The sequence below is a fragment of the Octopus bimaculoides genome, chromosome 9 (assembly GCF_046866305.1).
Source record: "Octopus bimaculoides isolate indiv1 chromosome 9, ASM4686630v1, whole genome shotgun sequence".
Classification (NCBI taxonomy): Eukaryota; Metazoa; Mollusca; class Cephalopoda; order Octopoda; family Octopodidae; genus Octopus; species Octopus bimaculoides.
Window position 1 is genome coordinate 21,918,365 of NC_142936.1, and position 14,345 is coordinate 21,932,709.

At 35.9% G+C, this 14,345-nt stretch overlaps 1 protein-coding gene across 3 annotated transcripts in view; it reads left to right on the plus strand.

The window, feature by feature from the left end:
* LOC106881829 (beta-1,3-galactosyl-O-glycosyl-glycoprotein beta-1,6-N-acetylglucosaminyltransferase) overlaps window positions 1–14,113 on the plus strand; it is an 87,509-nt gene extending 73,396 nt beyond the window's left edge. For all 3 annotated transcript variants that reach the window (XM_089357260.1, XM_089357261.1, XM_089357262.1), the window contains 2 exons: window positions 10,373–10,565; window positions 13,553–14,113. In XM_089357260.1, the coding sequence (XP_089213386.1) occupies window positions 10,373–10,565; window positions 13,553–14,098 (739 nt within the window). In that variant the 3' untranslated portion in view covers window positions 14,099–14,113. The remainder of the gene's footprint in view (window positions 1–10,372; window positions 10,566–13,552) is intronic.
* The last annotated feature ends 232 nt before the right edge of the window (window positions 14,114–14,345 follow it).

Sequence of the window (14,345 nt, forward strand, 5' to 3'; positions counted from 1 at the left end):
TACGCCAAATTTAACAAGGAAATAACGACGCACACTCGATATGTTCTTCAAATAATCCTGAATGCGCTCAACACCTTTGCTCTTTGGAGATTGAAATGCGTTTGTTTGGAAATTTCAGTGATACCCCCATACTCTTTTTTGCCAACCTTTCATTCAGCTTTTTGAAAATCAAAGTTTTTTTCTCAGTTGGTGTGCCTGGGTGTTGGCAAATCCATTCCTCATAAGATTTCTCAGCCTGTAATAGGAAAAGAGCTTGTGATAATCTCGCATGTAGCGATGTTCTAACCTACACAATCCATTCAAACAAGGCGTTTCTCACGTCTGGTGCTTTTGTTTTACAATCTCCTTCTGAAATGTTCCTTTGGGTTTTTTTCAGCGCTGTCAAGTTCGCCTTTCATAGCAGCGTTCGGCTACTTTAGCAGCAGAATCAAATAGTCGATCAGAGTTTTTGACACCGGCCAAATTCGAATAAAACAAACGAACTGCTTTCGCGTGATCCCCCTGTTTCGGGGTGTCTGGGACATGGCGTTTCCGTTTAGCATCCCAATGAGCTTTCTCTTTCAGAATCATACTCCTCTTTGCATTTGTTCATCACCATAACAAGTACTTGCTTTTCTTCTACAGAATAATTTCCATACGTCGCACCACGAAAAACTCTTTTCTCTACCATGGTGTTATGAAAATAAGTTCAAAGAGAAATTATTTGAGTCTTGCTGATGTTATTAACTCCGCAAAAAGCTTGTCCTGTAAGGATAAACAAACAGTTCGTCATTGAAGTTCTTAGTTTGCGTGGAATTTGTGTTGGTGATTGGCAGAGAAATCGTAGAGAAATTGAAAATGAAAATTTGTTGACTACAGTGTGGAGTGGCAGTAAACTCACGTGTATGTTACAGGCTGGAGCAGTTGTCCAGCCTCAAGTTTTTATAAACTCTGGCTGGTTGTAAAGCATATATTCTGACAGCAATTTCCTTGTTTTCTATGTGTATGTTGTGTCTCGGAATGATTGGTCTTCTTATGGTTGAAGGTTATCAACACTCTAAAATGTTGAATGCTCACCCACATGAATATTGACTACATATACTATGGATAAGTATTTTCTTCCATACGTTCTAAAAACAAATAGAACACTCCAGGTTTTCTTCCCATTCTTCTCATCTGTTTTTTGTTTGTTTGTTTTTTTGTCATTCCGATTCACAATTTGTGTCAGTCAAAATAATAATGAATTCCAGAGTTTGTTCTTTTGTACTAGTAACGGGAGTCAGTTTAATCGACTTCCCCCTCCCCTTTAAATTTCTGGCCTTGTGCCTAAGCATCGGGCAACGTACCTTGCAGCATTGAGTTATGGCCCATTACGTTCTGAGTTCAATCCCGCTGAGGTTAGCTTTACCTTTCATCCTTACGGGATCGATAAAATAAAACACCAGTAATGTACTAGGCTGCTTTAATCCACTTGTCCCGTCCCACAAACTTTGGTCTTGTGCCTAATGAGAAATCATTATTTAAAATTTTCTAGGCTGTCGCCCTTGATTTTTTTAAAAACCAAAATTAGTTATTTAGTTTATATATCCTATTTATTTTATAACATATTGTAATATTCTTTTTTGTCTTATATATACTGTTATTAACGTAAAAGAGAATTATTATTAGATTTTCCAGCTTTTGTATCAATATGAATAGCTTACAATAAAATTTCATCGGAGACAGATTAGTAAAATTTAATAAGGGGGAAGGTTGGAATAAAAGAGGGGGTGGGGTGGAATCTTAAAAAATTAATAAGCGGGGCGGTGCTCTGGAAAATTAATAAGCGGGGCGGGGCTCTGAAAAATAGATAAGCGGGGTGAGGGTCTGAAAAATTGATAAGCGTGGAGGTTGGAATAAAAGCGGTGGTGGGTTGGAAATAAGTTTGAAAAATTAAGTGAAAATTTTCAAATTTGGTATATTGATGTAATTTTTCACGCCGAATTTGATGTTGCCATTCACTTCTCTCAAAGAAACTTTAGAAAAATGTTACAGAGGTTTATAGTTTGTACTCTGGTGTGGATGATTATTCAAGACCCCAGAGTACATACATACATACGTACGTACGCACACAACGCCCCCCCCCCCACAAACACACACACAAAACGACGCAACTACTCGTATGTGTAGATAGATAAAACGAAACATATTGATCACGACGTACACTTGACTCCAAATACTTGCACGCGCAAACCTACACTACTTTGTTGATATTTTTGAAATTCCTCGGCTCAAAATTAGAAACTGACTTCTATTCCATTGACAAGAAATCTAGAAAATAAACTAATTAATAAAATGTGTGTCTTATGACATCACCAGCAAAGAATACACTAACTCGCATCTTTCCACCTCTGACTAAGTTATTACTCTCTTTTACTCTTTTACTTGTTTCAGTCATTTGACTGTGGCCATGCTGGAGTACCGCCTTTAGTCGAGCAAATCGACCCCAGGACTTATTCTTTGTAAGCCTAGTACTTATTCTATCGGTCTCTTTTGCCGAACCGCTAAGTTACGTGGACGTAAACACACCAGCATCGGTTGTCAAGCGATGTTGGGGGGGGGGGGAGGGACAAACACAGACACACAAACATATATACACACACATACATACACACATATATACATATATACGACGGGCTTCTTTCAGTTTCCGTCTACCAAATCCACTCACAAGGCTTTGGTTGGCCCGAGGCTATAGTAGAAGACACTTGCCCAAAGTGCAAAGCAGTGGGACTGAATAACAAAAAAAAAATAAAAAATAAAAATACAGGAGACAACTTCGAACATATGCCTAATACATTAAGGCCTTACCAGAGTATCCTTTTTTTCTTTTTTGGTACATACCGATGTGGTAACAGGTGAACGACTAAAGAAAAATAACTAAACTTGGATTATAATTTATTCTGAAGCCATAAGCAATGATGCAACAGTATCTGTATAATTATAATAGAAAGAACAAAGCCATTATAATCAGAGACCATAAAAACAATAAAGACGAACATTGCTACAGAATACCGCCGCTCCTTCTTTTTATTGCCACAACTTCCTTTTATCTCCACTACAATTACCGACGCCCACACCCTCTCGCCCCTAATGACATTAGCCAATTCCTATTTCCACCACAACTATTATTATTAGCATCATTGCTACTATACTATCAACACCAGAGCAACCGCTACCACCATTATCACCAATATCACCACCATCTTCACCACCAGCAACACAAACTTCTATAGTTCCTGTTTCCACCACTGCCTCTACTACTTTTTGCCCCGACTACTGCCGCCGCCGCCGCCGCCACCACCACCGCCACTACTACTACTACTACTTGTTCTAATACTGTTTGATTTGATTATTTTTACTCATTCAGTAAACAGGATTTAGAATCTGGCATTTTATTTTAGTTTAGTTTATTTTGTGAAAAATTACAAAGAAAAGAAGAATGAACGTTAATTTATGAAAGAACGAACTGCAGTTCGTTCATGTAAACAATGCATATTTTGTAGCACAAATACAAAAACCAAAGTTTGCGATGCACTCTAGGAGTTCGTCAAACAAATTGCAGTTTTCGTATCCCCAGCGCCACATAAACTCGCAGAGAAACGAGTCTGCCATAGAACGGCAAGAGCGCGAGACAATCGACTAAATCAACTCAAGTTAACTATAGGTAGTTATTATCGACATATGAAGTGCGAATTCGATTCCAGAACTATTTAAACTCAACTCGTAGCACAAGGAGTTTTTTTTTTCTCACCCGCTATACCATAATCATGATCAATGGATATAATAATGCTGGCTGCACGTTTGTCGAATCATAGAAATGACAGACAGATAAAATTATATACAATGTGTATTCCAGATGTTTTGAGACTTTTGGGGGAGAAGATTACTGTGATTTTAGTAAACCATTACTAAACTGAACTGCCAACTTTTTAATTCCAGATTGAAGGAGAGGGTTATAACAGCATTTTGAACACATCCTACTAAGTACTGCATGACACAGCTGACTAGTTTGCAGAATGCAGTTGGAACATGAAGAAGCTTGCTATGCAATAATGTTTTGTTAAACTGGGCAAAAACGCTATAGAAACTTAAAAACTCCAGACTGCTTATGGATTAACTTGTATGAACTGAGCATCTGCTTTTCATTGGCACAAAAGCTTCAAGAACAGTAGCGGGGAGATGACAGACTATGAGAGGTGTAGGAGGGACAGAGTTGTACGAACATCAGAAAATAGGACCGCCGAGTGTCTATAACGACGATAAACATACAGTTTGGAGTTGGTGTGGAAACTATATACAGAATTATTCTTGAAGATCTAAATATGCGCAACATTTTTACAAAGTTTATTCCCAGGGTGCTTAGTAATGAATAGTTGAGAACCACTGCTTTAAAGTAACTTGGGACTTATGAAAGGAAAAGTTTATATCACTAAAAATGTCTGAAACAAGGGCTAATTCAGTCTGAAAGCAAACATTTAGAATAAACTTATGAGAATGCATTGGACAGACAAAGAGTTAAGTGAAATACTGAATGGTAAATTCGACAGGATTTTCACATTTTTTTAATGGTTTATCAGAGCAGGAATACCAGAGCTTATAACCCGTTTCAGGGCCTTCGAGATTGCTGGAAGTATTTCTCAGGGCGGAGGTCTGCCACGAAAGTTTGTAGTAGAGTGACCTCTCCTACAGACACCCAGACGACTTGCAAGTGGTTTTAGACCAGACGGAGATGGTTGAGCTCTTTACCTCCAGTCCAAGAGCACATGTTACATGGAAATCTGATTTGAGCAAGTGCTCAGATTTAGGGGATGGATATAATCGATTATATGGCTTTCATTTATTTTATAGATCCCGGAAAGGGAATCTCAGAACGTAAAGAATCTTAAAAGATGTGTTATCGAAATATGTCTATTTATTCCCACCACAGAAGGAATAAGATAAGTTGAAATATTTTAGTCTCACTGTAGGTTTAATAAGAATGTAAGCATATTCTTTCTACGGTATTGTTGTGCAGAGGAAAGATGGATGTAGTCTCCTCGCAGACCGCTTCACGATTTGTTGACAGCTCCTCAGCGAAGACATACCCAACTTCATTCCTCGACCAAGTGCATTGACCAGATGTTTATGGAACAGTCACAATGCCAAATATGAGTTTTGCTTACTAATGCTATTTTTTAGGACTGGGTATGACTCTATGAAGTTTATGATGCATATTTATATGCTAACTATTTATTTTTTTACCATATTCACAGCCAGGGGTGGAGCTGCTATGAAACTAAAGAAGCTTGAGTATCAAGCTTTTGATTCCCTGAGAGACTCCAGAAGGAATTTTAGTCAACATTGTTTTAAAATTTTAAGTCTGCAGCATTAGAAGGGTCATTTTAAACAATAATAATATTAATAATCTGATGTAATCCAACACAATCCGAATTAAGTTATAAAAATATCATGTAAGTTAGCCGCATTCCAAAAACATGCAAATTTAGAATGTTTCTTCCTCAGTATATTTAATACAAAATAACTATAAATAATATTAAACACTATAAATGCTTATGACAGAAATTAAAACTTTCATTAAAATTAGTTGTCGTAGGGTAGCCGAAATAAAAAAAATAATAATAATAATAAAAGCATATTTTGTTGCTTGCATTGATTTAAAGAACATGTCGATAACTTTATTTACACAAATAAATGTTTAAAGCCTTAAAATATACTAAACATATATTGTAATCATTTTAGTTCTGAAAGATTAACACAGTAAAACCAAAAAGAAAATACAAATTTCTAACTTTGATAGTTAAAAACAGTAGATGATGTACTGCTTTACATAAAGATGGGATTTCTGACAGAATGAATGTACAGAGAACTGTAGAATCATGAAGATATCATTGAACATAAAGTATTATTCTGCGTTGGATAACAGGAAAGTTAATTTTTTTTAAATGTCTTGGATTGGTAATTTGAAGAACAGATGAAAAAAACCTTACAATACTATTATGAAATAGCAAAAACGGTATAACTCATTCTCTGGAAATGGTTGATTAACATGAATCAAACATTTATATAGAAGAGAAAACATATTTACGTATTATTTGAGGTAAATTAGTTTTTGTAGGTAGTAACTTAACACAGAACAAAGTTACCAAAATAAGAGAGAAGTCATATCACTGAAATCTGAGAAACATAAGAAAAATGTTTTTACTATCCGATAATGATTATTTTTAAGACGTATTTGGAGATTACTGAAATAATAGAGCGGAGGTATGTAGATGTGTGATATGTGCAAGAGGAAAAATGGAAGGGAGCTTCGGTTAGATTCTTCATGAGAAAGGAACGAATGTATAAATACTTCTGGGCTGACCAAAGCCTTCTAAGATTTTGTAGAGGGAACTGAAAAAATCCCCCCTCTTTTTCTCTCTTTCTCCCCTCTCTCTCACTCTCTCTTCATCACACACACGTATGCATGTGTGTGCATCTCCATGTCTAGTCATTGAGTGATAGTTGTATAAACGAACTTCACCATCATACAAGCGATATATCTCGTTTCCAACTTACCACGAAAAACCGTCCGGCTATGGGGAAACATTACCTTGCACGGAATTAGGCGAAGGCTAGCAATAGAAAAGGTCTCCAACTGTAGGAAATCTACCTCGACAATGTTTTTCTATTCCATGAATGCAGCATAGTAGACGTAAATTAGCCAATTAGAAACGCACAAAGACCGGCGACTTCACTTAAACATTTATTCGTAACATGGCGTTAACATTCTTTCGTCGTGAGTTTACTAGCAAGTTTTACATGTCTTACTTTTGTTATGTAACAAAGGAGTATCGTATTCTGTATAAAAAAGTATCATTCAAATGCCTGTTCTTAGTAAGTGAAGCGAAAAGTATTTCTACAATATTGTAACAAGCTCGTTAACACATTCATGACAGTACTTATCTCATTTCGAACCCTAATTTCGAAACTTAAAAAAATATTCTGTTTCTGAGATGTGCCGTATGAATTGACTTGAGCTTTGAGGTTTAATAAGTGAGCTAGTATTTCGATCAATATACTATGCAATATTCTATAAGAGATCAAATATTGGAGTATTTTTGACAATACACAATGTGTCGATACAGAAAGTATGATTGTCATACCGCCATAGCTTTCCTTGCCTGGTGATATCAAAAAGTTCCCGGACTAGTTCTGTAGCGCACTAACAGGTGGTAGCACACGGTTGCTTGTGCGGTGAGAGCTAGAAATGACCTTCATGAGGCAGTATACCGAGTGACATTGCTCTGTTTACTTTTTAAGTTGTACAAGTTGTGTTCTTGTGATTACGTGTATGTTGTAGTCCGTGATTTTTGTCATGGGCAGGAGGTACGAAGAGCTAACGTGAAATTTTGCATTAAACTTGGGAAGTCTGCTACAGAGATATTGAGCATGCTTCAACAAGCTTACGACGACGAGGCAATGGATCGTACGCAATGTTTCGAGTGGCACATGCGCTTCAAAAAGCATGGTAGAGCCTCAACTTAGTCAAGAGCATGTTCATCGTCTATTTCGATATCTGCGGTTTTGTGCAACGAAAATTCGATCCCCAGGACCAGACCCTCAATCAGGAGTTCTACTGCGACGTTTTGAAGCGTTTGAAGAAGGACATTCGGCGAAATCGACCAGATCTGTGGAGCGCGAAGAATTGGATTCTTCATGACGACAATGTACCCTGTCACCAAGCTCTCCTCACTCGTGCGCTTCTCGTCAAGAACAACATGGTGTCGCTTCCGCACCCGTTCTATTCGCCAGATTTAGCACCTACGGTCTTTCATCTCTTCTCCAAGATGAAAATACAGCTCAATGGTCGCTGTTTTAACACCGTTGGCGAGACCCAGAGCGAATCGCAGAAGGTCCTTGGCTCGCTTACGGAAAACTCCTTCCAGGCCGGATTCCAAAAGTAGCAGGAATGCTGGGACCGGTGTATTGCTGTGCAAGGAGAATATTTCGAAGGAGATGATGATGTTAAAACTTAGTAAATATGTTATTTTTTATTAAACATAAATAGTCCTTTTTGAAACTATCTCGTACAACATTGTTATTGAAGTAGAATAATTTTGGTCAAGTACTGTGTACACCGACTAACTGCCACAGGATACGTTGAATAAGCATATTTATTTAATAGATTTCAACTGACAAATTTAGGTCAGCATCTTTTATAATTTTGACTACTTACAAGCGAACACAGACATTATTATTCACAATAATGTTTTATGGCTTCACTGCATGTACGAGAAATTTATGAAATCTTTTTTAATGGTGTAGCCCGAAAATTACAAAGGTACAGAAAGTGATTATGGTACTTTGAAAAGCCGCCATGACAAAAGAAAAGAAATTATGTTCAGGGTGGAGACTTAACTCAAATGCTAATAGCGGAGCGGCCTCCGTTAAAGTTAGCCATGAGTCATGTGGTAGTGTTGATCAGGGTAACAGATTAAGTCTAGAAAATGATTGGGGACATATTGAGAGAAGTGTTTAAATACCATCAAATTTTAAGTAACTTATGCATTTAACCCATTACCTACCAGTGATCTCATATGAGATCACTTAAAAATTACAAATTTCGTAATTATCTATCAATATTTACACATATCTAACCTTTTTGCTATATCTACTAGGTATATTTCTCTGATATTCAAATGAGGTTTGCTAATTTTTCACCCAATATCTCGCTTATTTCTATTTAAAATGTTATTTTGAAATGTTATTTTGATCGTTCCAGCGCGTTTCTTAGGCTGTTTTATGTTAGAAATCAAAGTTTCATTAAAAAAATTCCATTTAATAGAATTATGGGAGGTAATGGATTAATATTGACTTCTAAGCATTTGTTGAAATGAAAGACAATCGATTGTATAGACAGACAAACTATTGGAAGGCAGTTTATTACTGGTATGTATTTTGTCGACTTCGTTTAGATGATATGAAAAGAAAATTTTGGCTTGGATTTGGAACTGACACAAAATTAAATGATCTTGTATTTTACTGTATCGGCACTAGTAATCAAAATTATATGTGGCTATATGAGGTGACAAAAACAACATGGCCTACTCCTTGGAAATTTAATAGTTTTGTCCCAATAGTTAAAATCTTATAGGATCATAAATGCTTTCTGTCGATATAGAAACAACAATGAACCGATATCGACGCCTAAGCGCCCACTCCCCAAACAAAATCTAAGTGTTTAGTAAAAATAAATTTACAAAAATTAACCAAAGTATATGAACAATATTACATTTCATTCTGCATGCTCTGTCATAGACCTATAAGGAATTTCATGAATTTAAATAATTTTGTCGAGAGGGAAAGAGGAATCTCACGTTTCGTGAGTGCACATTCATCTGAGAGAAGAAAAAAAAACGTTTTAACTTTTTCCACGTATTATTATCATCATCACTATCACCCCCGCCACCACCACCATCATTATTATCATCATCATCATTCTTTTAACGTACACTTTGTCATGCTTGCATGGGTCACACGGTATTTGTTGAATAGGTAGATTTTCGTTTTGACCATCGAAAGAAGGTAACGAGCCCTATCTACTGGGCCAATTTAATGGTAGATTGGTGTGGATCCTGGTGGATGAGCTTGTTCATTCGATACTCATTGAAATGAAAACTTCGACTGGAACGTAGAGACTCCTCGAAGTGTTAAAGCCTAAATGTCTCGAGCAGCTTTGACAATTTGGAATCTTGATTGGAAACGATGAGAAGAAGGTGTCGATAATTTTTATACCTTTCTACTTGCCATTCCATCGTCAAATGTTTGAAAAGAGGTAAAATTTATTCAAGTTTCAAAAACGATAAACTTAAGTTATGGAGGGAGAATACAGCTACAAATAAAATATAAAACACTACGATAAAAATATTTTCCGTATTAATTCAAGCAACAGTAAAAAGAAACGAATGAATTTGTTTGACACTCCAATGCATAACGTCATCTCTCTGTCTTCATCCACTGAATCTACTCACAAGGCTTTGGTCAGCCCGGAGCTGTAGTAGAAGACTGGACCCAAAATGTAGTTGCTGGGAAACGAAATTTTTAACAACACATCCAAGCCTTTGAATTTTGTTATTCGCAACGTTATACCATCGAACATTATTGTGGTGTCGCTTGTTCCACATAACAAACCGTAATTTTGACCTTCTTATCCTTCAGACATGCTTCTAACTTCTGTTAGGCTTCAAAAGATAAAACAGAATATGAAGAAATATATGTCTCACGAGTTTTATTTTTCGAGTTGATTGATAAATAATTAATTTCCCAATTAATTAAATGACACTATTATTTTATGTTTTTATTTTTTATTCAGATTAAGGAAATGGTGTGCCTTTCATCACATACTTTATCGTCAGAAAACAAGATATATCTCACTCATATTATTCATTTGTTTAATGTGTTTATATTTCCTAAATATTAAACCTTCACCTCCAGAAAACGAAAATATCCTCACATATGATGATACCCCCATGGATCCGTTTGACTGTGCAGCGCTTATAAGACAGGTAAATACCTTTGTTTGTTTAACCTTTGACTTCATCTATTTAAAACCCTCAGCCCTCGAGCAATAGGTTCAAATGTTTTCGTAGGTGTTGAAAACTATCTGGAGGCAACTTCGAAAAGGCATTACCTTGTCATTCCAAACGACAAGATAAAAAAACATTTCTAATTTGTACAGTAATCTATCACGCTAGACGCTATTTACGACTAATTCTAATGTCTAGTTCTTATCGTGTTCTCTACTTTATATATTCCCTACAGTCGTTGTCTGCTAGTAATTCCTACGTTTTATGGGCCTTAACTTATCTTTTGCCAGATTGTGATCTTTTATGCTGTTAGTCTCTAATCTTCTTTACTGTGTCTCCCGTAGCTCCTATGTTATCCATCGATTACCATCAATGTTATATGTCAATTATTTGTTCTAATATATTGCTATTAAGGTTAAACAAATTCGCCTTCTAATTATTAAAAGACATCGAAAATTAAATGGATTTGTCACACGGGTGCTCGATAGTAAACAAAAAACGACAGAGTTAAAACAATAATTTTAGTTTAAAAACCAGTACAAGTAGCATGAATAACATCAATAACAGCATAATTGTTTTGCCTCCTCGATATGGAGTAGCTCTTGAAAAAAAATAATAAAATACAGACGTGGTATGTTGAGAAAAATAGTATCTTCTTGCTCAATTTTCCCATGATTAGTGAGAAGTTTCCATATACTCTCTAAAATAAACAGAGAGAGGGTTGTAGCCGATGAGTGGCAGGAATTTTGATCTCTTGACTAAAATATGTGCCTCTGTTTAAGTTCAAGATGAGTCGAAGAAGTAAGCACAAACCGTGTGCTATAGGCTTACCTACTGCGTCGTGCCGCACTATATAGGAAAAGAATATAATGATAACAGCCAGAGATATTGACACCAATATTGAATCTTGGCTTGTCATCACCTTCGCAGTATCTTTGTAAAAACGGGCAAAGTGTGTTATAAACATATATCAAATACGATGTATGATTACAACCTAGCAACGTAACCTTAAAAGAGGTTATATTACTAGGACGTTGTCTGATTTTGCATATAAGTTTTGGTACATTACAAATAGACATAGCAATCGTAGTTGGCAAGGGCTGGGTCACCAAAGTTGATGTAGTCAATTATATCAGTTTACTGATTGTATAGAATGTACTTAAAGTTAGAATCTTATTTCACTATTTTAATTGCTGTTTGTAGTTTGGCATTGCTGTTGTGCAGCTAGAATTAGGCTTCCTATTGTCGCTTTTAGCCCAGTAGTTTTAAGCCATTGTTAACTTTCCTTTTCGTTTATTTCTCCTCTATCGAGTCTTTAAACTCCATGAGTTGCTGCTGTTATATTCTTATCTGAATATTTAATCGCAGTGTAGTTAATTTCTGGTTTCTATTTAATCATTTCCTTACTAAAGAAAAAAGTCTATTTCCGTGTTTCCTTAATTAACTTATCAACTTTCTTTTGCTTCTAAGTATTTTCTGGTTCACCAGATATTTTACAGTATGATAACTTTAGCTAGAGCACGAGTAGGAGTATTCTATCGATAACACCTTGGTGGGCGGTGAGGGAGGATATTATTTCAATATTTAAAGTGTTGTAGTTGTTTGCAGATTGGCATTGGCATTAATCAACTATAATTAGCTTTGCTGTTTCTGCATTTACGTAACCAAGAATATTAGAGGCATTCTTGGCTTTCACTCTTTGTGGAACTTTGCGGAATATTGGCCGCGAAGCGGTCTCTCAATTTTTTTTTCTGCAGTATATTTTGGATTTCTACTTTGATTTTGATTTTTTCTTTAATTTTTATGTTCTTTTGTTCTTGTCTACATCGTTTTATTCTGTGTAGTTAATTTCCTGCTTGTATTAACTATATATATATAAGCAAACTTTAGGTTTCTGCTCAGTAACTGCAGTGCTACAGTAAATTTGCCTTAAAGTTGAAATATACCCCCTAACATATTTTAACTACTCTAAAGTTCGCTTATGCGTAAAACTGCTTGACGATGATACTGTTGGATTTCTCCCAACCTGGCGGCCTATTAGCGCAACTCAATCAATGTTGTCGACTATGTTTTAGCTAAAGCTATGGCTTTAGATCTGCCCAGAGATACCTCTCTTCAGTATATCCTATTGATAACGGTTAAAGCGGTAGAAACACTGCGTCTAGGAATTCGTCAGGTATGGTGTTTTTAAACCTTTTACCATAAGAGACAATATTTTCTCCACGGTAACTGCAGTGAATTTGCCATTTGAAGTTGAAATATGCTATAAACGTATTTGTACTAGCCTAAAGTTTGCTTATGCTTAAACACTGATACTTATTTTGAAGCTGTTTATACGCGGATGATTAGCGTATTTCTACATACAATCTCATCGCTAACCTTGAAATGACTTCTTTAATAATACTTCTCTACGAATCTTTTCTTATTTTCCCTTTAATTTCTTATCTACTTCCATAGATAGTTCTGGTCTTATTCTCTGGTTTCGATATTTGTATTTTACTCAATATTCTCAGTTTTAATAAATTTATTTCTTTTTATAGTAGCGTTGGCATTTTTGTCTAACCTTAGACTCACGTTTATGGTTTAGCCAAAATTGTAAAAAGTTTGTCACGTTTTCCTTCTGGATATCATCACTTCTAAATATTTCCAAGTCTTCCGAATAGAAACGAAGGTTTATAGTTTGTACATAACATGGCGGTTTGGTTCAACAGATTTGTAAATGGGGTTAGCGCTGAGTAAAAAAGTAGGGGGAGCTAATGTGTCTCCTTGCAACAGTTCTCTTCTCATGACTCCGGTGTTGACTTTGTTTGCCTGCGTGAGTGAGTGAATGAGTAAGTGCTTGCGTATGTGCGTGCGTGTATACGTGTGTGTGTGTGTGTGTGTGTGTGTGTGTGTGTGTGTGTGTGTGTGTGTGTGTGTGTGTCTTTTATCTGCTTAGCTTTAAATCATTTTTCTTTTCTCGCCAGGATGAATTTGCTTCGTCGAATGCAGAAACATACTCTATTTTACATCCACACGTTTTTTTACCAATTGGAGAATATACTAAAAAATTGTGCAAAGATTGTGATGAATTTCGGAAACGTGGCAGGTATGTCTCTATGGAGAATGTTACAAACGAAGAAAAGGACTTTCCTCTCGCTTATTCCATCGTACTTTACAAAGAACCCGATCAAGTTGAACACTTACTGAGGGCCATTTACCGTCCACACAACTACTATTGCATTCACGTTGATAAAAGTTCTGATCCTTTGATATTGAGTGACGTGAAAGCGATAGCAGAGTGTTTACCTAATGTTTACATTGCATCTCACATTATCGACGTTGAATGGGGAAAATTTTCTGAAACTGAAGCAGAGTTAATCTGCATGAAGGATTTATTAAAATATAAAAAATGGAAGTATTTCATAAACTTAACGGGACAGGAATATCCGTTGAAAACCAATCTACAGATTGTACGTATTGCTAAAGCGTTTAAAGGAGCTAACGACATTGCTGGAGTACGTGGAAAGTAAGTATTACGCTTTGGTCGTATAGTTTTGCTGTTTTTGCCGTTTTCTACATTGCATTCCTAAACTGAAAGTTTTTCTTACGATTGTATAAAACAGGACGGGTAAGAAGAGGCATATATATATATATATATATATATATATATATATATATATATATATAAGTATATTAAATATACGATTTACGTTATAGAACGAAGTTCGACAACTTCAATTACATTTTTCGTAAATCATATTTTTGAGAACAGACATG